This window comes from Remersonia thermophila, chromosome 1 (assembly GCF_042764415.1).
Source record: "Remersonia thermophila strain ATCC 22073 chromosome 1, whole genome shotgun sequence".
Taxonomy (NCBI): domain Eukaryota; kingdom Fungi; phylum Ascomycota; class Sordariomycetes; order Sordariales; family Chaetomiaceae; genus Remersonia; species Remersonia thermophila.
In genome coordinates this window covers 511157-537052 of record NC_092217.1, presented here as the reverse complement: position 1 = coordinate 537052, position 25896 = coordinate 511157, and the positions used below count along the sequence as shown (strand labels likewise).

Sequence of the window (25896 nt, the reverse complement as noted above, 5' to 3'; positions counted from 1 at the left end):
CTTCTCGTCTCCTGTTGATCCAACTACTATGACACCAGACCCGGTTGGGACTGACGGGTGTTGCAAAACCGCGGCAAGCAGCGCGTGCGGGGGCTCCCCAATCCTTTCACTATTATACTAATATAGTAGAACCGTAATTCGCTCCCCCGTTCCCCAGTTTCCCCAGTTCCCCAGTTTCCCGATTTGGCACAAGACCAAACCCGGATCGGCGCCGAGTGGGGGCAGGCGGGGCCGTGCCGGGGCAAAGCCGCAACCTCGGCAGAACGCCTGGTAGCGCAGAGAGGTCTTCCATAACCTCAAAGTCAAAACCCATCCCACCCCCCCCCCCTTCGGACCTTCTGCGAAATGGCAGGAGGTCTGGCTCCGTGTAGATGCACACTTCTCTTGGTGACACGCGCATCATTGCTGCGAACGCCGAGGCACAGGGTTCACCTCAACGCAGCTATCCAAGATCGGGCGTTCCGCGTGTCTGAGACGCCGACAGACATCTTGTGCCGCGCAGGTTCACCTTGGCCCGGACCCCAACTTGCAAGCCAAGCCCATCCTCCAAGATTTGCTTGTTTTGTGCGACACTCCTCCACCATGTCGCCCCAACCGAAGGCTGGCGCTGTCTCAGAAACCAAGGCCAAAAAGCCCCCGCCGCCGGTCAGGCCCAGCGCAAGGTGAGCGGACATGCACGGCTCCCCCCCTTACCGGAGACGGATGCGGCAGCTGATCGGCCCTTCGCAGCGTGTTGCTTTTGTCGCCTACCAACCAGGTGCTTCTGCTCGCGCGGGTGAAGACATCCACCTCGTTCGCATCAGCCCACGTGTTTCCTGGTGGAAACCTGTCGTCCTTCCATGACGGGACGCTGCCCAGCCCGGGCGACCCGGCGTATCACCGAGACGGCCCGGCCTACCGTCTTGCCGCCATCCGCGAGACGTTTGAGGAGAGCGGCATCCTGCTCGCCAAGAAGCTGGGTCAGAGCCGCGAGGCCGGGCTGCTTCAGCTCGCGGACGACGTGCGCGAGGCAGGCCGCAAGCTGGTCCACGCCAACAAGGTGAAATTCGCCGACTGGCTGAGGGAGCACGGCGGCGAGCCCGACATTGGTATGCTTGGCCTCGCTGCAGCATCCTTCGCCACGCATGGACCGACGCGGTGACTAACCTGCCCAGACAACCTCATCCCTTTCACACGCTGGATCACGCCTCACGGCCCGCCCCGGCGCTTCACGACGCAAATGTACCTCTACTTCCTGCCCACGTCGGCCGCGGACGCGCCCGTGGGCCCGGGCGGGCTCCTGCGCTCGAGCCAGACGCTGATCCCGACCCCGACGCACGACGGCGGCATCGAGCACACGGCGGCCGCGTTCGACGACGCGACGCGCTGGCTCGCGCGCGCGCGGTCGGGCGAGATCGTCATGTTCCCGCCGCAGTTCTACCTGCTCACCTTGGTGGCGGAGCAGCTCGCCAAGGCCGGCGGGGCGGAGCAGCAACGCGCCGCGCTGCTCGACTTTCTCGGGCGCACGCCCACGTCGACGCGGCACCCGCAGCGGCCGACCAGCGCGATCCCGTGGGCGGATAAGGTCATGAGCCCGTCGGTCGTGCTGGCGAGGCGCAGCGACGGGCGCACCGTCCTCGGGCTTGACAACCCCGGCAGCGAGCTGGCCGGGTCGGGACGGGGTGGCGATTGGGAGCGGGTGGTGGTGGTAAAGTTTGGCAAGAATGGGCCCACACGGCTGGAGGTGCGGCCGCGCGAAGAGGTGTTGGTGGAAGAGAGGGTCGATGGTAAGGAGGGGTCGAGGCTGTGAGGCGAGGCGGACGTAGGCCTAGGTCTAGGCACGTGAAGGATTCGGGGGAGCTCGCTTGGTTGGCCGGGGCTCGATCGGACACATGGATCCGGGCGCAGGGAAAGATAGGAGCCGGCAACGTTGTGTTATCGGATTATTGGATGCGTGAGATGTTTGTTTTCTTTTGTCAGGCCAATATGAGAATGCCACCCGGCAGGGTGCATCTTGTCGCCTTGTCACTGCGCTGCAGCAAAGACCCCAAAGTGCCAGAGGTTGCCTGGGTCGCCGTCTGACGTTTCGATCCAACGCTGCTGGGACGTCGAAGACCTGACCCGACAGCCACGAAACCCCACATCGGCCCCATACGCAGTGGATCCATCCGCGCCGGAGCCTCCAACCTGGAAGGTGCCGGGGCTTGGCGCCCAGCAAGACCCCACTCTTCTGCCTGGCCGGGACGTGCCTGGCCCTGGTGGGAAGGAAGTACCTAGTTACAACTGTGTACTGTATGTACATACTATGATTACGGCATACCACACAGTATCAAGTACGCAGTACGTGCCCTACCTACCTACCTGGTAGCTAGTATGCAGGCACTTGAGGTTATCGCCAGAAGAGTCACACTTGATCGCTCGCAGGCTCCCGTCTCTGCGCAGTTTGCGGTGGATCCAAGAAAAGAGGCCATTTGGGAACCTTGCCCACTGCTGCCTGGTGCGCCCGCGCGAAGCAGCCCTGTTCTGCCCGAGGTGGCGCGGGGCTCGCATTGCATCCTCGCTGGAGCCTGCGCAAGCCCTGCGCATGCATGGGGATGAACATGATGGTTTGCCGCCGTCAGGCTGCCTTCCAGGTTGTAGAGCATCTACTGCGCAGCTAGTCGGCCGCATGCGAGCGCTCCTAGAGACAGAAGACAGAAGGGGGCAGAGAAGCCGGAGGTTTGCATAAGAAATCCCCTTCCCATGCTTTGCCATGGTTGACAAGGCATACTAGCATCGCGGAACCATCTCGGCTTTCTTTCTTCGTTGCTTGCTAGGTTCCTGCTCTCCCGGCTTGGTGCTCTCTTGGCTGCGGCGCTGTCATTCCATCCTTGAACCGTTCGTCTGGCTCCCAAACCACCCAAGCCAAGTGACTGAACGCCGCAACGCTCGGTCAGTGCCTCGACCCCCACACGTCATCATGGCTCCCGGACTCCTCGCCGAGCCTCCCGTCGAGGGGACCGAGAAGAGAATCGAAGTCATCTCTGTCAACGGGCACAAGGTCGACCCCGCCATGCCGAACGGCAACGCGGCCGCCATCGACAAGGCCTCGCAAGACCAACCGCAGGTCGCCGCGGTGCTGGAGGGTTCGTCCTCCTCCGAGGCGCCGGGTACCCCCAAGGAGACGCCGGCGGAACAGCCCGCGGACAAGAGCGCCGGCGAGACACCCGACGGCGAGGCCCAAGATCAGACCATGAAGTGCGAGATCAAGCTGCTCGACCGGCGCGTCGGCGACGATGACGAGTATTACTTTTGCGAGCGCAAAATGGAGGTGGAGAAGCCCAAGCAGGTCGACTGGTGGAAGCTGTACGCATTCTGCGTGGTGCGCAACTACGTCAACCAGGAAACGTACGACAGCACCGGACTCTACGTCAACCCCCAGCCGCTACGCCAGCTCTTGTACGACTTCCTGGGGGACTTCCCCCAGGACCCCGTCGACCTCGAGGACCAGTATATCGAGTCTCCGTACCGTCCTTTGTTCCACTGCTTCAAGGAGATCGAGGAGGAGGGCACCAAGCGGTTCGCCGAGGACCCCGAGTCCCTGTCCCAGCTGCGTCTGCTGCTCAGCTGGATTTCAACGCATTTTGCCAGCGACCTTGCGGCCTACGACCGATGCTGGTCACAAAAGGTCATCGCGTTCGACCAGGCGTGGACCATCTTCAAGCCGGGCACCATCGTCTACTGCAAGCTGCTCGGGCAAAACCGCGCGTTTCGCGTCGAAAAGTACTACTACAACACGTGCAGCAACGGTTCGTCGCTGATCCTATCCTCGGAATACGTCGACTTTGACGGCGAGCGCCTCGGCCTTCGCTGCATCGATCTGAGCATCCCCGGGTACAAGGGCCTGGCGCAGATCAACGAGCTGCCCTGCGTGCCCCTTGCGATGCTCGACGATGCCGACGACGTGCGCGAGGAGCTGCTGGCCCGCGGCCGCAAGTTCGAGGGCCTTGTGGACCAGCACTTTATGCGCTACGAGGGAATCGCCGTCAAGAAGACGACCCAAGGCTACGTTCGCTTCACCGTCAACGGCCGCGTCATGATTGACTGCAAGACGTACTTTCGGCTCGAGCCCAACGAGGCGTTCACGTGCCATGACCTCGATACCGAGAAGGACAAGATGGAGCGCAGCCTCAAGCGCGGCCACGGCGGCTTCGCCTTCGCGGGCACCAAGCGCGTCCAGCCCAAGCTCACCGACGAGCAGGCCATGCTGGCCAACGCCGCCGTGCGCGGCTATTCCTTCACCGTCAAGAAGTTCCTCGAGTTCTTCGTCGACGACCTCGAGGAGATCGAGTGGAACACGAATTGCTTCGACGGCCTCGTCCTCGACGCAGGCGTCAAGAGGACGGTCCAGGCCCTCGTCTCCACCCACTCCCAGGCCCGCGAGGCCATGGACGACATCGTCAAGGGCAAGGGCATGGGTCTCGTGTGCGTCCTGCACGGCCCGCCGGGCGTCGGCAAGACGCTGACGGCCGAGTGCGTTGCCGAGTACGTCAAGCGGCCTTTGTACATGGTGTCGTCTGGCGACCGTAAGTTCAAGGCCCTTGCCCCCTCCCCTTCCCAAAAGACCGAATGGAAAATCCCCCCTGGCTAACGCGCGCGACTATTTTCCTTGCCCAGTGGGCACCTGCAGCGCCGAGCTGGACCGCAACCTGACCCGCATCATGGACATGACGTCGACGTGGCGGGCGGTGCTGCTCATCGACGAGGCCGACGTGTTCCTGGAGCGGCGGTCCCTGCACGACCTGCACCGCAACGCCATGGTCAGCGTGTTCCTGCGGGTCCTCGAGTACTACTCGGGCATCTTGTTCCTGACGACCAACCGCGTCACGGCGTTTGACGACGCCTTCAAGTCGCGCATCCACATCCCCATCCGCTACACGGACCTGACGACCGAGTCGCGCCGCGCCATCTGGCGCAACTTTTGCAACCTGGTCCCCGGCGGCGTCGACATTGACGACAAGGGGCTCGACAAGCTGGCCGAGTCCGACCTCAACGGCCGCCAGATCAAGAACGCCGTCAAGGCCGCCGAGAGCCTGGCCGCCTTTGAGGGCCGCAAGGTTGACCTGGAGCAGCTGCTGCAGGTCACAAAGATCCAGGCCCTCTTCGAGAGCGACTTGAGCAGCCTGTCGGGCGTGGACTATACGGCGCCGGGCTCGAGCAAACGGGACGCCGACAGCAGGAACATGTTTTTGTGATTTTTTTTTTCCTGTTCTGATGCGCACGCTTTTGTTTCTTTCTCATTTCCCTCTTCAAATTCTTTTGATGGTTTTTTTTTCTTTTCATTCTTTACTTTTTTTATTTTTGCCTTTTTTTTTTTTTTTTAGCTGTACCACCGAGCACCGAGAAGGCATTTGGGTTGGATGAGGTCACGATGGGATGCGGCGTTTGGCGTTCCAAGGTAGCGATCATGATCTAGCGGACGGACTTTCCAATATAGGGGGGGGGGGCCCGTTTCATAACGCTCACATCTTTGTTGCTTATGGTCTCTGGTGCTTTTTCTTGTGCGTGCCATGGATGTTGTCGTCCTCCTGTGCAAGGCGCTGCGGTTGTACATCTTTAGCGCAACAGATCGAACCAGCTGCCCAATTCACCGGCACCTGGTGAGATTTGTCATGGCATACCCCGCGCTAGTTCGTTCGTTAGCGGCGTTCACGGTCGGTCGACGTCACAGCGCCGCCGGCTCGCGACCGCCAAGGCGGGGCTTTGGAATCACGAGTTCCTCACGGGAAGCCGGAGCCTCGATCAACGGAGCATAAAGATGTCGCTGAGGTTTCGGCATTTTGACCCAGCCTTCTCCATCGGCAACGACGCCGACTACCTAGCCAACACCGCTTTGGAAAGTGGTGAATTGCGCCATCGTTTGAAACTTGTCACCATCCCCTCGCTTCATAGACACAGCGTTCCATCCCGCCGACCCCACCACCCACAGGCCGCAGCTATCCGGTCGTTGCCCGTTCGAAGAAGTCATAAACCCCGACGAGGGGAACTGCAGATCACACACACGCACGCACGCACGCACACACACACATACCCATCCTCGGTCTCATGACGTCCGTCCTGGCCCGGCTCCTTCGGCCCTTCACGAGCTCTGCCGTCATGACGTCGCCGACGACCCCCGCCCTCGTCGTCCCCGAGGGCGCCGAGCGCGCCACCTTCGCCGCGGGATGCTTCTGGGGCGTCGAGCACGCCTTTCGCAAGCACTTTTCGGGCAAGGGCCTGCACGACGCGCGCGTCGGCTACATTGGCGGCGACGCCGAGAACCCGAGCTACCGGCAGGTGTGCACGGGAACGACGGGGCGTACGTTCACATCTCCTTGTCCTATTTTTCTTTTTTCCTCTCCTTTCCATCCCTTCCTCCCTTCCTCCCTCCCTTCCTCCCTCCCCGCAGAACCGATCGGTGAGCTAACGCATGGCCTGCGACGAACCCCTTCCCCTCTTCAGATGCCGAGGCCACCCTCCTCATCTTCGATCCCAAGCAGCTCCCCTACGCCAAGCTCGTCGAGTTCTTTTACCGCATGCACGACCCGACGACGCGCGACCGGCAGGGGCCCGACAGCGGGCCGCAGTACCGCAGCGCCATCTTCTTCCACACGCCCGAGCAGGAGGCCGCGGCGCGCGACGTGACGGCGCGGGCGAGCGCGCAGTGGTGGGACAACGGCGTCGTGACCGAGATCCTGCCGGCCGGCCGGTGGTGGGACGCCGAGGAGTACCACCAGCTGTACCTGCACAAGAACCCAGACGGGTACGAGTGCCCGAGCCACTTTGTGAGAAACTTTCCCGAGCTCAAGTGACGTGGGGCGGCCTGGTTGTTGCTTGGCTTGGGGAAGTATCGTTTTTGGAGTCTTCTTTTCTTTCTGCATGATCATCGGGTGATGGAGAACAAGGGTGGGTGCTACGTGCCCATGTATGGTTTGTTGGAATTGTACAATGTTTTTTTGTGTTTGTGTTGGGCTTGGTATACCTCAGGAGAGAAAAACCACTAGAATACATCAAAAGTCGGCGTACCGACGAACCACCCCCCAGCGCCCGTATCCAGCGAAACAACAAAGGAAAAAGTGGAGAGAAAAACAACAGTCCAACCACCATCGCCTAGGAAAAATGCCCACAAGATCGCCCACTCCCTGCCCCCCCTCCCCCCTCCCAAAAAAGGGGGGGGTTCATGCGTTTACTTCCTCCGGTTGTTCTGCATCATCAGGATCTGCACCATGCGGATAAAGATGTTGAGGAAGTCAAGCTCAAGAGAGATGCTCTCGTTGACGGGATCCTGCTTGATGAGGCCCCGCTGCGCCAGGCGGGCGTGGTGCAGCACCTTCTGGACGTCGTAGAGGGTGAAGCCGCCAAAGACGGCCAGGCCGCCGTACAGCCAGAGGTTCTCGGTGAAGGCGAGGGTGCGCACGGCGGTGGCGGGCAGGATGAGAGGGGCGAAGCCGCTGACGGCCACGATGGCGGCGCCGGCGAGCAGCGGGCCGCCCAGGTACATGTACTTGTCCTGCTTGGCGGTGGCGCCGACGATCGAGATGCTACCCATCATGGCGACGGTGTACAGGCCGGCGCGGGCGAGCAGGGCCGGGGGAGCGATGGTGAGGAGCGGGGCGACGAGAGCGGCCTGGGTCGCGTTGAAGGCCGTCCAGCAGAGGTACTTGGGGATGTAGCTGTGGAGAGGGAGAGGGGTTAGCCGCGGGGTCCGAATCGCACCCCCCCCACGAGAGAGAGCGGGGAGGAGACGCCATGACTCACTTGTCGGGATCAATGGAGCGCGTGGCAATCATGCTGCCGACGCTGAGGGCCAGGCCGCCCAGGCCGACGGCCCAGGGATTCGCCGTCATGATGCGCCAGACGAAGCCCGTCTGGACCATCTGGTAGGCCGAGAGGGCGATGATGCCGACGCCGAGGCCGGTGTGGAGGAAGGTGCGGTTGAGATAGGAGCGCTCAAAGGGCGGCATGCCGCCGTCCTCGCGGGTCTCGCGGTTGAAGACGGCGTTGACCGCGACGAGGGTGCCGCCGAAAATGGCGCCGCCGATCATGAGCTTGCGGTACAGCTCCTTGCGGCGGGCGGCGGGGTCGAGGTAGGTCGTCTCGTACTGGTGGTAGCCGCGGGAGGCGCCCTGCAGGCGCGAGACGAGGGAGGAGGACGGCTTGGCGTTGGCGCGGAGGACGGTCCTCGCCGTGAAGAAGGCCTTGTTGGTCTTGGGGGTCGAGTGGAAGGCCCGGGCGAGCTGGGGCGCGTGGGCGGCGAGGCGCCCGGGGCCGGCGCGCATCGTAATGGTGAACATGGCGATTCGGTGCCCTGTCGGTGTCGATGTCGATGTTGGAAGCGAGGAAACGAGTCGACACGAGAGGAAGAAGGTGGCTGGTGGCTGTTGTGGTTGTTTGTTTTTTTTATGTATAGATGATGTCGAGGCGAAGCCGGGGTTGGTTGGCGGGGAACAAAGCTTTGTCAGTGACGTTTGCAATGGGTGGCGGCCTTGTTGGTGGAAGTGGTGGAAGTGGCCCGAGCTTTTCCGAAGCTTCCAGCATCGGCAATTGGTTGGACCGAGCGGAGTCGAGCCAAGCGAGGGTTGGGGTTAGGTACTCGTTATACCTACACAGTACATACACAGTACAGGCCGGTCACGGGAAGGGCAACACTTTTTTTTTCTTTGTCGGTCGGATATCGGTGCAAATGCTCTGTAAACTCCGAACGAAACGAAAAAGAAACCCTCTTTTCATCCGTGGACCCCATGATTTCTTTCCATCTTTCATCTTTGTCAGCAATGATTCCCGTCCGTTGAAACCAGCATTGGACCAGCATTGGATACGTACAACCCAGGCTGCTTTTTCCATGGGGGCGTCCCGACAAGCTGACCTCGGGCCTTGGCGATCCATGTCCAGCACTGCCCGTCTCGACTGGCCTCTTGGTGGAAAACGGAGCCAGCCCTGAGGCCTGACGTCAGTGCCCACCGGCCATTGGCATTGCCACTCCTCCTCTGCATCTCTGCATCCATGGACGTCGGGTTCCGAGTGAGACAGCAGCATGCTCTGGGGAAACCAAGAGAAGCGCCAAGTGATGCGGTCGCCAAAAAAGAAAAAAAAAATGGAGCGAGAGCTGATCGACGCCACGGCAGGCAGCTGGCTCCCGTCTTCTTCCGGGGTTCCGTTGCAGCAAAGAGAAACAAGCTCTCTCCCCCACGCTCCGCTACTGGTGCGGGAGTCACTGTACCTGAGGGGACCAAAACCCTCCGGACAGCAGCCCAAGGCGGCACGGCACGCACGGACCGCCTGCAAGCGTGGAATGCTTCTGGAAGCCATCTGAGGTCTGGGGAAAGCTGCCGTTTCATCGGCGGCCGGCCGGGCGCAACCAGTAACAACAAGGCATTGGAGCGAGCGATGTTGGTTGTTTGGTTGGTGCGTGTTGTGCGTATCGGTACTTACAATGCTTAGGTACGACATGGACCTCGCCGAGGGGCATGCAAATCATGGGCCATGGCTGCGATCATTTGGCATCTCTTGCCATCCCCGTCCAACTCAGCTCGGAGCGGGATTTGCGGGCCAGACCGGACCACGCCAGCCACCCCGCCCGGGATCCCGGAGCATTGCGTCGAGGCGACAAGATCTGCGATGACCCAACGCCGGCGACGGACGGTGTTGGTGCACGTGTGTGTGTGCGTGTGTGTGTGTGTGTGTGTGTGTGTGTGTGTGTGTGTGTGTGTGTGTGTGTGTGTGTGTGTGTGTGTGTATGTGCCCCGTCCCACCACCTCGGCTACGCTGACACCTAAAAATCCCGTGGGGAACCATGGGAAGTGGAGGAGGGTGGAGGACCCAGGCCCAGGAGGGAAGAGGGAGACCAGCAGAGCAGAGAGAGGGAGTGGTGGCTGTGACATCGGTGTTGTGCCTTTACATGCATCCTCTCTCTCTCTGTCTCTCTCTGTGACCGTGGGAGATAACGTTAATACTGGGTAGGTACTCAAGGTCCTTTCACATGTCTGTCTCCCCTCCCAGCCCTACCCGTCACGTCACGGCCCGGCGCTCAACCCTTTTCTTTCAGGAGCTCCATGCTGGATCCAAGCCGTCCTGCAACGCGATACCCTGGCGCCCGGGGGTCATGGCATGGCCCCTCTGCCCCGCATCGGCGCATGGTCAGTGTGGCGGCCGTGTGGTTTCGAGCTTCCTTTTAGCGTCACCCCTCCTCAATGCCGAGCTTGGTCGATCGCGGACGACCGGCCCTCCCCTTAGCGAACCATCGTCGTCGTCGCGCGTCCTTGTCGCGATTGGCACCATGAGCATCCCGAGTTAGCTGAGCTCCCCCATCCCGACGCCCCGCGATACCGTTTGTCGTCGTCGTCGTCGTCGTCGTCGTCTACCAAGCTTGTCCTTGGGGCTTCTCATCCATTACGATACCTACGTACAATCAATCCCAAGACCGCCCGCCTGGTGGCGATTTTCCCTCCCACAGCGACCGTCAGCGCCCTCAAGCCGGGCGTCGGCGACACGCAGAAGCAACACCCACAGCTTGCCTCTGGAAAATCGCAAACAACGACGGCCTCGTGCGTCACAATCCCGCTTTCTTCTTCTTCTTCTTCTTCTTCTTCTTCTTCTTCTTTTTCTTCTTTTTCTTCTTCTTCGTCCTCTTTCTTCTTCTTCTTCGTCCTCCCGGTTCCCGCTCCCTGCCTCGCCGTCCTCCATCGGCCCTCTCTCTGCGTCTTGCGTCTTGCGTCCTTCTATTTTCTGCAACGTCCCGCTGGGTGAGACCCGCCACGTATCGTCACCTCGGCCCCCCCAGCGCGGTCTAGAGCGACGCACCTCCAGCGCTTGGCTGCAAAGTCGGCCTTGCGCTTCGCATCTCGACAGCCGTACGGTCCTACGCTCCCCACGCCCACGTCCCGACTGGCCAGGGTCGCCTGCAACCGGTTTTCTTTTCGGGAGCTCCGCTGCTGCCACCACCACTACCACCACCACCAAGCTCCAGCTTGCTACCCCACACTGACGTTCCCCAATCCGTCCCCGTCGCACGCGCACGCGCATCTTTGTGTCTCAACACCCCGCGCCCTGGTGTAAGCGGCCGCCCTGATGCTTGGACATAAAGACACATCATGAGAATAGGAGGCTGACCACACCCCCCGTCCGTCGGACCTACAATTCCAGTTCCGGGCCGATCCATCGAGTTGACTTTGCGCTGGCAAAGGGCGCCCACATTTTTCGCCACCGCATTAGACCCCAGGACGCCGGAGCAGCGTCATTGTGCCACGCACCACAGCTCCGCGCTGACCTCCTCCCGTTTTCTGCATCTTCGTCCCGGCCTTCGCCCTCCCTCACGCCACACGCGCTCATCACGGCGGCCTGCGGCACACAGCGCCTTGCGTTGGCCGCCGACTCCCGCGCGAGAAACCCTGTGGCGCAACGGGAGCATGAGCCCTCCTGCCTGATCCCATCGCAATCAGCCTCCTTCGCAGTATTGAAGCCGAAACACCCCACCCCCACGGAGAGAGAGCCATCGTCTGTTGGCCCGGATTCGGCTGCGAGCTCGCACCCCGCTTGAACCCTCTCCTAGCCGACCAGGGCACCGCTTGTTTTCGGCGTCGGGGAGGCGATCCTCCCGGCCGGCTCAAGACGCCATGCAACGCAGCCGAACCTCGTCGCCCTACCGGGCGCTGGCCCATCACCATGGCCAAGCCGGCGGCTCCCAGGCGGGCGTGCAGTCCGCCTCGTCGGTTCTCCGGTCCTTCGACGTCGACCAGAACCCGGCTCGGCCCATCCGTCCCTCCCCCCTGACCGCCTCGACCATCTCGGGCATGCCCCTAGACCTCGTCGACCGCATCCGGTCCTTCCCGCTCTTCATGTCGGCCCCGGACGAGTTCCTCGCCGCCATCGGCGCCCACCTGCGGCCCCAGATCGCCGCTCCCCACGACCACATCATCAAGGAGGGCGACGATGCCCGCGCCATGTACTGGCTGGTCCGCGGCATCGTCGCCGTGACCTCACGCGACGAGGAGGCCGTGTATGCCGAGCTGAAGCCGGGGGCCTTCTTCGGCGAGATCGGCGTCCTCATGAACGTTCCGCGCACCGCCACCATCGTGGCCCGCACCAAGTGCCTGCTCGTCGTCCTCAAGAAGGAGGATCTGCAGGCCGAGCTGCCCAGGTTCCCGGACATGGAGAAGGCGATCCGCCAGGAGGCGCTCGAGCGCCTGGCCATCCTCAAAAAGAAGCGCCAGGAGGGGGGAGGAGGAGGAGGAGCGCAGGCCGGCGCCGCCGCCGCCGCTGCCGCCGCCGCCCCGGCCGTCCGCGAGACGGTCCCTGGCGCCGTGGCGACGGGCGAGACGGGCACCTTGGCAGAAGGCGGCGTCACGCCCGCCGCCAACAAGAAGAAGCGCAAGTCCCCCAGCCCCGGCGTCGTCGAGGACCCGGCCATCAGCGGCAGCGCCCTGGGCAGCGCCTACGTCAACGTGCGCAAGACGCTGCGCGAGCTGCCCCTGTTTGCGACGCTGCCGCCCGACATCTTGCACTTTCTCGGCTTGAACGTCCAGCCCATGTCGTACCCGCCCTTCACCGACATCGTGCGCCAGGGCGCTCCGGGCAACGAGATCTACTTCATGGTGCACGGCGAGGCCGAGGTTCTCCAGGACCCGCTCAGCCCCGGAAGCCGCCGCGAGACGCCGTACGCCCGGCCCAGGCTGCGCGCGGGCCAGTACTTTGGCGAGGTGACCAGCCTCGGCCTGTCGCAGGTGCGAACGGCCACGGTGCGGTCCGTGACGGACGTCGAGTGCCTCGTGGTCCCGGGCGACGTGCAGGAGGAGCTGTGGCGCCGCTGCCCGCCCGAGGTGCGCTCGCAGGTCGAGGAGACGGCGCGCGAGCGCTTCCACCCGGACGTCGAGATGCGGGACGTCTCCGACGAGCCTGCCGAGGGCGAGGCGCCCGGGCTCGCGCCTATGCCCGGGCCCGGGCCCGGGCTCGTGCCTCCCCCGACCCCCGTCGAGGACGAGGCGAGCACGCGCCGCCCCTCCGACCCGGACCCGTTCCTCAGCGTCGACATGGAGAACCTCCGCAACCGCCGGCGCAGCTCGCTCGCCCCGCCGGCCCCGCAGACCGACTGCAGCGTCATCGTCGCCGGCATCAAGGTCCCGCCCGTGACGCCGGCCCCGCCTCTGCTGTCGCCCGTCTCCCTCGACGACTCGCCGCTGCCCAAGCGGCCCCGCATCTTCGTCCACCCGTTCGGCCGCGAGCGGCCCGGTCCCGAGCCCGGGCTCGAGCTGCCGGACCGCGTGCTCGTGGGCATCTTCCGCCACCTCGACCTCGCCGACCTGCTCCGGCTGCGCGCCGTGTGCCGCCGCTGGCGCCGCCTGCTCACCACGAGCCCGGACCTGTGCACGCACGTCAACCTCGGCCGCTACAACCGCCGCGTCGACGACGGCGCCGTCATCAACGTCCTGGCGCCCTTCATCGGCCCCCGGCCCGTCGAGATGGACATCAGCGACTGCTTCCACCTGACGGACGAGGGGTTCCGTGCGCTGTGGCGGAGCTGCGGCAAGAACGTCAAGGTCTGGCGCATGCGCAGCGTCTGGGACGTGTCGGCGTCGCAGATCCTCGAGATGAGCGACTGCGCCAAGGGCCTCGAGGAGGTGGACTGGAGCAACTGCCGCAAGGTCGGCGACAACCTCCTGGCGCGCGTCGTCGGGTGGGTCGTGCCGCACCCGGCTCCGGCTTCATCAGGCTCGGCCCCTCGGGACGGCTCCAGCAAAACCGTCATCGCCCCCTCTTCCTCGTTGTCGGCGTCGTCGTCGTCGTCCCAATCCAACTCCAACGGCCGACCCCCCACCCGCCACGGGCACAGCCCCACTTTATCATCTTCGGATTCCCAACCCCCTTCCTCGTCCTCGCCCTCGTCCTCGTCCTCGTCCTCGTCGTCCTCCTCCTCCTCGGGCCCGCAATCCGGCACCGTCATCGGCTGCCCCAACCTCCGCCGCCTCAACCTGTCGTACTGCAAGCACATCACGGACCGGTCCATGGCGCACCTGGCGGCGCACGCGTCGCACCGGCTGCAGTCGCTGACGCTGACGCGGTGCACGTCGGTGACGGACGCCGGGTTTCAGGCGTGGGCGCCGCACCGCTTCGCCGAGCTGACGCGCCTGTGCCTGGCCGACTGCACGTACCTGACGGACCACGCCGTCGTGGCGCTCGCGAGCGCCGCCAAGCGGCTGACCCACCTGGACCTGAGCTTCTGCTGCGCGCTGTCGGACACGGCGACCGAGGTGGTGGCGCTCGGCCTGCCGCGGCTCCGGGAGCTGCGCATGGCCTTTTGCGGCAGCGCCGTCAGCGACGCGAGCCTCGGCTGCGTCGCGCTCCACCTCAACGACCTCCGCGGGCTCAGCGTGCGCGGGTGCGTGCGCGTGACGGGCCACGGCGTCGAGAACGTGCTCGAGGGGTGCGGCCGGCTCGAGTGGCTGGACGTGAGCCAGTGCAAGAACCTCGGCGGGTGGCTCGTCGGGGGCGGCGTCGAGCGGTGGGGGTTTGACGAGCGCGACGAGACGATGCAGAAGCAGCAGCAGAAGCAGCAGGACCCAACGCAAAACGGGCGGGATGCCACGGCGACGGGGTTACTTTCGATGCCGGCGGGACAGAAGGTCCTCGGAGCGAGGAACGCCTTGGTGGAGGTGCAGGCGCACGCCAAGGCGGCGGGAGGGTCGACGAGGCGGGGAGGAGGACGGAACGCGCCGAAGCCGCTAGGACCGGGTCCCGTGTTGAAGCCGGTCGTGCCGCCCAAGGGAGCTCCACCGCTGCCGAAGAGGAAGCCCGTGCGGTTTGTGGTGGAGAAGGGACCCGGTGGGTTGCGCTAAGGAGGAGGAGGAGGAGAAGAGAAAGAATGTTCCATCGGGGGAGTTTTGGGGGGGAGGGGAGAGCATCGGATGTGTACACTACAACAACGACACCAACAAGTACGGCTTGGAATGACGGGAAGGGCAGGACGGATGGGGGGGGGGCGGAGATTGGAGCTTCTGCTTCCTACGCTAAGGGATCATCATGGCTTGGGTTTTGCATGAGGGGAGGGGGAGGGAGGGAGGGTTCTACGGATCTCAGGCGGACGGAAATGCATACCTCTGGTAGGCTGGCTGGGTGGTGCATAGAACATTGACGGCCGACGGTTAGAAGACAGGGTTTGCATCTTGGATCCATGACAAAGGTTAACGGTACTTTTACGTATTGTATTGTATTGTCCATGGCCTGCGGAAAGCGTGGAAGAGGGGATTCCAGGTTGGGCACTCGGGATCGTGCATGTACTTCAAAAGTGGAGGGTACAAAAGAGGATGTACCGAATAGCTAGGTACCTAGCTATCTACCGATGTACTATGTACGGTACCAGACGGCAACGGACATGCCATTGCAGCGCAGCGCAGTGGAGGCTCTTGTACCGGCCAAGAAGCCGCGTTTCCCACACCACCACGACGAAACCAACCTCGGATGGAACATGGCGTGTCCCTCTTGGTGGGGGCTTGACGGGAGCGAGGCGAGGCGAGCCCTTCTCCAGCTAGCTGAACCAGTTAATTACTGTGTACTATGTAGTGACCGACCTGGGGCCCGCTGACCCTTGACCTCTAGCGTCGGCGGCGCTGCTTGGCCTTCCGATGCTCCGATGCTCCGATGCATTCGTTGTTGAGCGGAGCAAAATCGCGAGCCAGCCAACATCACAGGCACGCTAATTACCATACCCCGACGCCCCGTGGCCAGCCAGCACGCTTGCACACACACACACACACACACACCCTTCATAGAGCACCCGACGGTCGGAGCCGTCGACCAACAGCAGACCCGACGCAGAAACATGGCCAGCGCCCCGCCGCCTCCCGTCGTCCGGGTGGGCGTGGCCGCGCTCGTGCGGGACGCCGAGGGCCGCCTGCTCATGGGCGTCCGCAAGGGCCAGCACGGAGGTGGTGAGTGTTTTTGTTTTTGTTCTTTTCTTGTGCTTTCTTACCTGCTATACGCTATGCGCTACGCTACCCTACCCTTCACAACACTAGTGTAGGGGCCATGGGCTCAGCAGGTCCATGGGTTCCACGGTTACACCCGCGGCCGCCCTCCCCCCCTTTTTTTTCTTTCTCCTTGTGCAATACTACGAAACCAGACTCGGCCAGGTGGCTTACCTGTCTTTGGGTTGGGGCTCCTCCTCCCTCCAGGCACGTGGCAGTTCCCCGGCGGGCATCTCGAGGTGGGCGAGGCGGGTTTCGGGGCCTGCGCCGAGCGGGAAGCCCTCGAGGAGACGGGCCTCGCGGTGCGGGCCGACCGGGTCGTGGCCGTCACCAACGACGTCTTTGGGCCCGAGAAGCACTATGTCACCATTTTTGTGCTTTGCTGGACGGTTGGGGAGGGCGAGCCTCGGGTGAGTGTTTTTTTTTTTTTCTTTTTCTTTTCTTTTTTCTTCTCTTTGTTTCTCCTCTCCTTTTTTCTCTTTGATTACTCTCTCTTTTTTATTCACCTATTGAGCCTGTTGAATCTCGTTTTCGCTCGTCTTTTTCTCTCCGTCTCCCTCTCATCTCTCCTATCCTCTCTCTTCCTCCCTATTCCCAGCTTTTTTTTTCTCAGCCCCCTTTTTACATCCCTTCTGTGCAGTCAGTGGGTTGTGTTTTTTTTTTTCCTTTGTTTCTCAACACAATCCCCATGCTGTTCCGGCTAGGTGGCCCTGGCTAACGAACCCATTCCCTCCCATATCAGGTGATGGAGCCTGAAAAGTGCGCTTGTTGGGAGTGGAAAACGTGGAGGGATGTAAGGAACATGGCTGCTGCTGGACAGGTTTTTCTGCCCATTGCCAACCTCGTCCGGGATCATCCTGACCTCGAGGCATTGACAAAGGCGATTTGATGGGCGGTTGGCAGCCGTCTCGCCAACCCATCCCTCTTCTGCCAGCCTCTGTCGGCGGGTTCGGGACGCCGAGCCTTGGTCCCGTGGCAGATGTGGCGCTGGGGCTAGGTGGGACCGGTAGGGAGGCCGGGGAAACCCTCGGTAGGTAACTGTATGGTTTTGTGTCCATGCCTCATGCGAAATTCGGTGCTGTTCCTGTTTCCTGGCGGTGATGGCTTCAGAGTAAACAATGAATCATGGGTGGGATGTACTGCATTGAGGAGAGAAAGAAAGAAAAAGAAATAAAGCATGTGGTGTCAAAAAGTCAAAAATGCGTCATGCTCCCTTGAGCAAGAGTACCTATATAGCAGGTGCTCTCTACCTACCTGGGTAGGTTTCTCCCAAGTATGATTCGACCGCCATGCAGATGGATGCGTGATGGGTGCGGTGAAGGATAGGGCGCGGGTGACGACGACAAGCTGAGTGCGAGGATGAGGGGAGGGAGGAAGGGAGTGAGCAGCTTAGAAATCCGGTGGACTATCAACCATCTCTCAAGGAAGCCATGTGCCATCTGCCATGCCATGCAGGCCGTCCATCATCAAAAGGGGGGGGGGGGGGGGGGGGGTGGAAGAGGTGGAAGAGTGCCTTTTTCCATGTCCTAAAGGTCCCGACAAAGCGTTTTAGCGTCATCGGATGCGACCCTGGCCGTGGATCGTCCCGTCGCACAGTTTCATCCGTCGGGTCTTGCCATGTCTTGTATGTGACTGTACAAGTACATAAGGTACTATACGCTAGTTACTACGTACATGCCTTACGCTAGTTAGGTGACATGGCTGACTCGACTCATCGGCAATGCGTCATTCCCTGGCGTACCATGACTTTTCCTCGGGACGAGAACGTGACAATACGTACCGAGCAGTGAGTTAGTGTGACAGCAAAAACGGATCCGCTGATGCTGCCATCAGCTAGTGCACCATATATACCTGCTACTGCAACAGTTAGGGTATACGAACTTGTGGTATACGTACTTGTACACGTACGGCATGACAAGAACCAAAAACGGGGCCCGGTGGGGCGCTCTTCCAAGGTGTGGCTCCGGCCTGTCTCCACCTGAGACTTTTGCCCCACCCAAGTCCCTTTCCCGCGGGTCGGGCTCTACGACTTTGTTCCAATTCTATTTCTCAAATCCCCGAAACATCGGACTCGTCGACGAACCTCGCCGCCATCGCCAAATCCTATCTCTCGAGGGCCCCTCTCCCATCCCATGTAGGCTTCAAGGCACGCTCTCGCCGTGCCATCCGCCTCGATTGTCCGGCACCCTCGCATGCCTCCCCGCGCTTATCAAGCCGCCGCTCTCCTCCCCCGTCGACCCCGCCGTCGCTCTTGAACCGACCTCGAGCCATATCTTGTCGTGGTCTTCGTCTTCCTCGTCTTGCCGCCCGACTCTGACTCACCCACGCATACATTCTCCTTCTGCTTCTCCTCCTGGGCCCTTGTGATTTCTTTTCTTTCTCTATCCCTCCTGGCAGCCATGAACGGACCCGCCAGCGCCGTCCCGCCCATGGTTTCGCGGCTCGACATGAGCCCGCAGTCGACCGACCCCTCGCCCGCCACTCCCAACGACGGCTACGACCCAATGCAGATCATCGCCATGGCCCAGAACCCGCCTCCCGGCGCCTCCGTCTACTCGCCCACCATGCCTCCGTCCGCCGCCGTGAACCCCCGCAGCTGCGTGACTTGCCGCCGGCGAAAGGTAAGCTCCAACAACCACCGCCATAAGGCAGCCGCTCGTCCGGGCGCCACCCGCCTCCTCCGAGCCTCGTCGCCTCGTAGCCCCCTTTCCTCGCCCGCTGACCGTCCCGTCCGCACAGGTGCGCTGCGACAAGCACATGCCGTGCTCCAATTGCCGTCGCGCTATGATGCCCTGCATCTTCCCGCCCCCAGGCCGAGCCCCGCGCCGCTCCCGACCCAAGGACCCCAACGCCCCGCACAAGCAGCCCTCCAGCGAGCGCGAGATGGAGCTGGTCCAACGCCTCCGAAAACTGGAAGGCATCGTCAGGGAACTCAGCGGCCAGATCGAGGTCGAGTCCTCCCACCGGCCCTCGACCTCGGGCAACTCGCCCAACTCGCCCGAGGCGCTCGGTTTCAAGGATCGCAGCGCCCTCGGCGGCCCCAACCAGGGCGGCGCCTCCGGCAGCCGAGGTGGCAGCGTCGGCATCCACTCGCCGGCCGTCTCAGGGTCGCGACCCCCCCGCGCCGAGTCCGAGCCGGGCTCCCACGGCCCCGGTTCCCCCGAGGTCCACAAGCAGTTCGGCCGCCTGGTGCTCACCGACCACGGCACCGCACGCTACGTCAGCAGCTCCCTGTGGTCGTCCATCAATGATGAGGTAGGTGTCGTGTCGTGTCCTGTCTTGTCCTGCCTCCCCCGCTGACGACGACGACCCCTTCTCAGCTCGACGAACTGCGCAAGGCCTCGCAGAACCTGACCTCGGAGGAGTCGGAAGAGTCGGACGTCGAAGGCAGCCCCCAGTCTCCCGACACCGCCCGCGGCACCGATTATCCCGCCTTCATCTTCGGCTACCGCTCGGCCAGCGTCGACCTTCGACCCCTGCATCCCCTGCCGTCCCAGATCCCCTTCATTTGGCAGGTCTACCAGGAAAACGTCGACCCCGTGCTCAAGGTGGTCCACGTGCCCTCCATGACCCACAACATCAAGCGCCTCATCCACAACCTGGACGACCTCACCCCCTCCATGGAGGCTCTCATGTTTGCCATCTACTACGCGGCCATCACCTCGCTGGACGAGGAAGAGGTGAAGCTCAACTTCAACGCCGAAAAGGCCGACCTTGTGCAAAAGTACCGCTTCGCCATCGAGCAGGCTCTGGCCAAGGCCGAGATCCTGACCAACCCCAACTTCACCGTGGCCCAGGCCTTCCTCCTCTTCCTCGTCCTCGTCCGCCGCCACGACGACACGCGGTTCGCCTGGACCCTCACAGGCTTGCTGATACGCATCAGCCAGTCGCTAGGCCTGCACCGCGACGGCACCAACTTCCCCAACCTCTCCCCGTTCCAGGTCGAGATGCGCCGCCGCCTGTTCTGGGCGCTTTGCGTCCTCGACCTCCGGTCCGCCGAGGACCAGGGCACCGACCTCACCATCGCCCCGGGCACCTTTGACACGCGCATCCCGCTCAACATCAACGACACGGACATCGCCCCCGAAAGCACCGCGCTGCCCGAGCCCCGCGAGGGCACCACCGACATGGCCTTCTCCCTGGTGCGCTACGAGATCTGCGCCCTCTCGCGCCGCCTCTACACGCTGTCGTCCGCCACCACCCCGCACCTCCCCTGCGACGCCGACAAGTCGCTCGAGGAGCGCGAAGAAATGCTGCTCGAGGTGTCGCAGCGCGTCCAGGAGCGCCTGCTCAAAGACAACAACAACTCGATGTTCTGGGTCGCCTCCAACGTGGCCCGCGTCGTCGCCGCCAAGATGACCCTCGTCATCTACCAGTCGGTCCTGTTCCCGGGCCCGGGCAACGATCAGCTGTCGGAAGACGTGCGCGCCCGCCTGCTCAACGCGGCCCTCGACGTGTTCGAGTACAGCCACCAGCTCAACACGGACCCGCGGTTCAAGCAGTGGCGCTGGCTCTTCCAGACGTGGAGCCACTGGAACGCCCTGGGCTACGCCTTGGTCGAGGTGTCGCAGCGCCCCTGGGGCCCCAAGGCCGAGCGCATCTGGGCCGCCCTGAACCTCACCTTCCAGTCTCCCAACTCCGCCGAGCTCGAGAAGCTCGCCAGCCACCACGCCGTGTGGATGCCCCTGCGGAAGCTGTACCTCAAGGTGAAGAAGCATCGCGAGGCCGAGATCGCGCGCCTCAAGGCGGATCCCGATGCCGCGAGGGCCCTCGACGAGCTCGACCAGTACGGCACCCCGCCCTCGGCGTTTGGCAGCCTCGACGGGGCCAGGAAGGCCGCCCACGCCGCCGAGCGCTGGCGCAACCTGGTGGGCTTGCCGCCTCGCCCGTCCCCGCCGCCCCCGCCGCCCCCGCCAGCGGCGGCGCAGCAACCGCCCCAGCAGCCGCCCTCATCCCAAGTCGCCCGGCCCCAGGCCATGGTCCCGGGGATGCCACCCTTGGCCCCGTCGCTGGGCTCGGGTCCGCAAGCCCTTGCCTTTGCCAGCCCGGCCGTCCTGCAGCAGCTCGACGAGGCCATGTCGCAGCCGTCGTTCGTGCCGACCGACTTCATGCCCGTCTGGAACGCCGCCAACCCGGACGCCTCGGGCGTCTTTGACCTGGCCGCCCTCGACGGCCGCCCGGGGCTCGCGTTCGGCCCGGGCACCCCAGGCCTGTCGGACCTGCAGGTCGTTGGCGGCGACGGCTTGCCGGCCTCGATGGGCCCGGCGACGAGCCTGACAAGCACGCCCGTCTCCGTGGCAGGCAGCGGTCCAAGGTCCGCCCCCGCGCAAGGAGCGTTCGCCGCCGGGCAGCCGGTGGATATGCAGCAGACGCCAGCGCCGGGAGCCACCGCCGGCGTCGAAGAGGCCTTGCCGCCCTGGCTGTGGACGCCCAACGGCGGGTCCCCCGACATTCTCAACCTGCCCAGCCAATTTGGCCTCGACGAGATGGATGTGAATATGGACGAGGGTTTCGACTGGCAGTCGTGGCAGGAGAGGCTGGGGCGGTACGAAGTGTCGGGGGGCGGCTGGGGGCCTGGGTTGTGAGATTGTAGCAGGTAGGTCTGCGGTCTGGGGAGGTTCATGACGCTCTAATGGTCGGGATACTGTACGTCAGGTTACGTGGACTCTGCGGCACGCATCAGGGCAGCACATGGTGTTTGTGGGTTACGGAGCTTGCTTCTTGCTTGGGAAGCCGGGATGGGTTTGGGGGGTATATACGTCGGCTTGGGTTATTGGAAAGACAAAAGCTCGATACGGAACTTGGTCGAGATACCCTACCTGAGAGTTTGGATTTTGTTCTTTTTTTTGTGTTTTGGGTGTTTTGTAACAGAAACAGGGTAATGCTAAGAGAGGCTATCTCTTTTGTGTGGTGGTACATCATTATATCCTTCCGGATAGAACAAGAAAGGCGGACTTGCTGTGTTTGTATGTTTTGTATGTTTCTTCTTTTTTTTCTTTCTTTTTTTTTTTTTTTTAGTCTACGTAGACGAAAGGGGTCGACCATCTGTCGGGAGATGGCCACGGAAAGGGTTCATGACACTTCCCTGAGGATCTCCCTCCTTAGCTTTCTATACTGCGTACTGCGTATACTGCGTATGCTCTGTACCTGTAGGTGCACATGGCGTCCACCCCGTAGCCCGCACTCTGCGCATTGCCGACCCCGGATGCATCGGGTTTGGTGTAACCTACATCGTACCAATCAAGGTAGCTACTGTGGACTGTGTATAGTACTGTAGTACACGGTAGACGACAAGATACAGCCCTGTGACAAGCCACATGGATGTTGGGGGTTACGAAACGGGAATTGACTCGGGTCATCACCAACCAACCCCCTCTCCCTCTCCCGTCTTCCGTCTTTCCTCTTCTGTCCCTTCCGCGTTTTGTTGTGTCTTGTGGATTATTTTGCTTTTCTTTTTTTATTCAGGTGCACAACGACCTACTACTCAGTAGTACACCGCAAACCCAACTCCCCGCCCCCTACCCCCTGTTCAGGTACCCGTCCTGAGTCGAGCTGGGCGGTGCGCTCCATGGACGTGGACTCTACTGTATACGCAGTACGCAGTACACGGTATACTTTCTGATCATGTCTGATCATGATGATTCTTGCTAGAGGTTCTTTTTTTTTTTTTTTTTTTTTTTTTTTCCACCGGGGGATAAGAACCTTGACCTGCTATAGGTACAGCACAGCACAGCACAGCACAGCACAGCACAGCACAGCGCCTACCGTGAATTCCCTCGGCTGTTTTGTCGTGACGTGACCAAGGCATGCACAATAGCGAGGTGGGTAAGCACAACGCCTCCCGCAAGGGCTTCGCTCACGAGCTCCTGCGGATGCCGCCGCATCTCCCGTCGACGCCGCTTCCCATCACGCGGCCTCAAGAGGTTCGAGGTCGGGAGGGTTTCCGAATCGGAGGGGACATCCCTTGCGGTTGCTCCGCGGGGGGGCCTCGCGAGGTCGAGCTGACGCGGCGCACCTACGGCTGGAATGGCTATTCGGACCGGCGTTTGGCCTTGTGGTTTGGGATCCCGGGCGGGCTGGCTTCCCATTTGCTGGACGGAATGTCTTGGGCTCTCTTTGTATTCTTTTTTTTTCTTGGGAAAGCGGCGGTGTGTGTGTATAGTATACGCAGTATGCGCATGTGCGTGGGAGAGAGAGAGAGAGAGAGAGTGTGTGTGTGTGTGTGTGTGTGTGTGGGTGGGTGGGTGACTGAGTGAGAAAAAGAGAGAGTGTGTGTGAGGTACGGGACAGGACGGATGCTTCTGGGATGAAGCCGAGAAGAAGAAACCTTGCGCAGCTGGCTTTGCATCTCCACGGACTCTGGTCTTCTAGACCGTGGAACTGTTTCAACGAGTTGATTGGGGTTGTGTCGGGTTGCGGTGGTGTGTGTTTGCGCAGAGAGTTGTTTCGGAGCTCGACTCGGTTGATTGGCAGGCTTCTCGTGACAAGCAGGCTCCGTTTGCAGGTGGTTTTTCTGAACCAACGCCTCGTACGGGCTGCATGCATGCAGCCAGTGTTTGTCGGCTGTTTTGAAACTGCAATGATTGGATCCCTGCAAGCACGGGCAGGCTGAAAAAGCCCTGGGATCCCAGTGATTAAGGTAGTTTTTACCTTGAGCCAAGCAACGCATGGAACCCTACCTTATCTACCAGGTGTAGCACCCCCGGCCCGGGCCCCGGCCACCACGCAACTTGGAAACGGCCGAGAGGGCTTGGCATATGGCGTGCCCATCGCGTAGTTGTTGTAGTAGTTGTATGTAGTAGTTACTTTGTACCGTAGTATGTACGGGCTCTTCTTGGCTTCCGGCAGACCTATAGGCCGCTCCAGGCCTTGAGAACGGAGAGCCCAAGCGCCTCCCCCGACGAATCTGCCTCTCCATGGTTTTCGGGATTCGGGACAGATCCCTCACCTCCATCTCGTGAGCTCGAACGCGTGTCTTGTTGCACGAACCAATCAAAATCGACTCCAACTTCGGGATCGGCCAAACAGAGAAACATCCCCCCCTTAAAAAAAGAAGGCGAAGGCAAATTACTATGTACTACACTGGACTAAGTGTGGGGTATTATGAATTACAAGCACGTTCCCTGAGCCAAGGCACCTTGTATCCATCCTCTCCCCCTTCCCCCCCCCCCCCCTCTCTCTCCCTCCTGCAAGGCGTCATAACATCATCGAGACGTAAGCATAGGCATGCTGCATTCGGCGGCCAGACACGCCTTGCTTACTACCCCCCGCTCGCTCGAGGTCCAAGGACCCGCGTCCCGTTAGTTGGCCAGGACCACGGCGAGGCCGAGGAGAACGGCGCCCAGGTTGGCGGCGAGGGTCCCGGCGCCGGCCTCGCTCGCGGGCGCCTGGGTCGGCGAAGGCGAGGCGGACTCGCTGGCCGGCGCCGTGGTGACGGTGGAGAGGGTGGCGGAGCTGTGGTGGTGGTCGTCGTCGTCATCGGTGTCGTGGTCGTGGTCGTGCTCGTCGTCGGTGTGGTGTCCCGAGGCGGCCGTGGTGGAGGCGCCCGTTTGCCTTGGGCCCTCGCAGTGCCTATGCGACAATTCACGGTGAGAATCCTTTGGGAGACAAGGGAAGAAGGGAGGGAGGGAGGGAGGGCAGTCAAGAGGGTTAGGGTTCAGCTGCACGTACCAGTGGTCGCCGTGAGGCTCGCAGCCGTAGCTCTCGGTGGGCGAGGGGCCGGGGGTCACCGAGTCATGATCGTGGTCGTGATCGTCATCGTCATGGTGGGCCGGGGCGGTGGTAGCGGCGCCCGTCTCGCGGGGTCCCTCGCAGTGCCTGCGGCGAACGGTTAGCATTGTGGTGGCCGGCACAGGACAAGGGAGGGATGGAGGATGGGGGAGGGAGAGGGTTAGGGATGAGCCATTCGGCAGGGCGGGGCCGGGACGCACCAGTGGTCGCCGTGAGGCTCGCAGCCGTAGCTCTCGGTGGGCGACGGGCTCAGGGTCTTGGTCGTCGGGGCCGGGGTGGTGGTCGCCTGGCCCGCGGCCACGGAGACGAGGCCCATCAGGGCGGCGAGGAAGGTAGCACTCTTCATGGTAAGCGAAGGACGAACGACCTGGGCGGTTCCCGAGATTTGGGACGAAGAGTCGGGAAGAAAGGACTGCGTCTTGCTGCCACGAGGTCGTGTTTCTTGTGGATGCCGGCTTGGTTGCTGCAGCTACTTATAAGAATGTCGACAGGCACATCCGCGAGTCCCATGATCCACCCCGGCACGAACCCGGACGGCTGGGCGGCGGATCGACATGACGCAGATTGTGGCACAACCTGCCCGCTTCCAGCGGCCGTTCGGAACCCATGACCAACAAGAAACTCTTGTTTCTTGTCTTTAGCGCGGCGCATCCCGCGCAGGTTTGCCGTCAAGGTTCTTACCTTTCCACCTAATTTCCTCTCCCGCCCCCCTTGTCTGCCAAGCCGTAGCATCGCAGGGCGAGCAGAATAGCTCACTATCCTGTTCAAACTCTGCAGATCGAGCATGGCAGTGCCTCTCGGTTGGGCGGGAGGTGGTGGTCCCTACGGACCTGGCCCGACACTGGGCTCCGCTCCAACCCACCTGGAAGCATTACGACCGCGGCGTGTATAGTGTACGCAGTACACAGTAACTAAGGTACAACTACCTATAGTACACCCTACGAGAGATTCGGTGCCTCATGCCCTCGTGCTGGGCCGCCCTGCGCTAGTGCGTAGTGCGGTGCTGACGACGGCCGGAGCCGGAAGCGGACCTAGCGAGGCGGTGGGTGGGGGGCGTGTGTGTGTATTATGTATTAGGTAGGTCGGTATTCTGTACATAGGGCATGGAGTTGTGTTGTGCGTTTGTTGGTCATGGAGTTGCAGAGGGCACGGGGGGGTCTTGGCGGGGCTGCGCCGTGAGGTCCGCGGGTCTTGTGTGCTGCGTACTAACGTG

General features: G+C 62.1%; 8 protein-coding genes across 8 annotated transcripts; 6 read left to right on the top strand and 2 right to left on the bottom strand.

The window, feature by feature from the left end:
- Window positions 1–582: 582 nt before the first annotated feature.
- VTJ83DRAFT_153 (uncharacterized protein) lies at window positions 583–1789 on the top strand (the record flags this gene model as incomplete). The annotated part of the gene is made up of 3 exons (XM_071007699.1): window positions 583–662; window positions 730–1088; window positions 1155–1789. The coding sequence occupies 3 exons, from the start codon at window positions 583–585 to the stop codon at window positions 1787–1789; spliced, it is 1074 nt and encodes a 357-aa protein (XP_070869506.1).
- A 1149-nt stretch (window positions 1790–2938) lies between these two features.
- Window positions 2939–5213, top strand: VTJ83DRAFT_152 (uncharacterized protein; the record flags this gene model as incomplete). The annotated part of the gene is made up of 2 exons (XM_071007688.1): window positions 2939–4544; window positions 4636–5213. The coding sequence occupies 2 exons, from the start codon at window positions 2939–2941 to the stop codon at window positions 5211–5213; spliced, it is 2184 nt and encodes a 727-aa protein (XP_070869505.1).
- A 901-nt stretch (window positions 5214–6114) lies between these two features.
- VTJ83DRAFT_151 (uncharacterized protein) lies at window positions 6115–6809 on the top strand (the record flags this gene model as incomplete). The annotated part of the gene is made up of 2 exons (XM_071007677.1): window positions 6115–6316; window positions 6460–6809. The coding sequence occupies 2 exons, from the start codon at window positions 6115–6117 to the stop codon at window positions 6807–6809; spliced, it is 552 nt and encodes a 183-aa protein (XP_070869504.1).
- Window positions 6810–7183: 374 nt separating this feature from the next.
- Window positions 7184–8291, bottom strand: VTJ83DRAFT_150 (uncharacterized protein; the record flags this gene model as incomplete). Its single annotated transcript, XM_071007666.1, has 2 exons — window positions 7184–7670; window positions 7756–8291. The coding sequence occupies 2 exons, from the start codon at window positions 8289–8291 to the stop codon at window positions 7184–7186; spliced, it is 1023 nt and encodes a 340-aa protein (XP_070869503.1).
- A 3318-nt stretch (window positions 8292–11609) lies between these two features.
- On the top strand, window positions 11610–14825 carry VTJ83DRAFT_149 (uncharacterized protein; the record flags this gene model as incomplete). Its single annotated transcript, XM_071007654.1, has 1 exon — window positions 11610–14825. The coding sequence occupies one exon, from the start codon at window positions 11610–11612 to the stop codon at window positions 14823–14825; it is 3216 nt and encodes a 1071-aa protein (XP_070869502.1).
- Window positions 14826–15808: 983 nt separating this feature from the next.
- Window positions 15809–16842, top strand: VTJ83DRAFT_148 (uncharacterized protein; the record flags this gene model as incomplete). Its single annotated transcript, XM_071007643.1, has 3 exons — window positions 15809–15917; window positions 16161–16363; window positions 16696–16842. 3 exons carry the CDS (start codon window positions 15809–15811, stop codon window positions 16840–16842), a joined length of 459 nt encoding a protein of 152 aa, XP_070869501.1.
- A 1510-nt stretch (window positions 16843–18352) lies between these two features.
- Window positions 18353–21538, top strand: VTJ83DRAFT_147 (uncharacterized protein; the record flags this gene model as incomplete). Its single annotated transcript, XM_071007632.1, has 3 exons — window positions 18353–18574; window positions 18693–19208; window positions 19274–21538. The coding sequence occupies 3 exons, from the start codon at window positions 18353–18355 to the stop codon at window positions 21536–21538; spliced, it is 3003 nt and encodes a 1000-aa protein (XP_070869500.1).
- Window positions 21539–24253: 2715 nt separating this feature from the next.
- VTJ83DRAFT_146 (uncharacterized protein) lies at window positions 24254–25029 on the bottom strand (the record flags this gene model as incomplete). The annotated part of the gene is made up of 3 exons (XM_071007621.1): window positions 24254–24524; window positions 24624–24770; window positions 24884–25029. The coding sequence occupies 3 exons, from the start codon at window positions 25027–25029 to the stop codon at window positions 24254–24256; spliced, it is 564 nt and encodes a 187-aa protein (XP_070869499.1).
- Window positions 25030–25896: the final 867 nt, after the last annotated feature.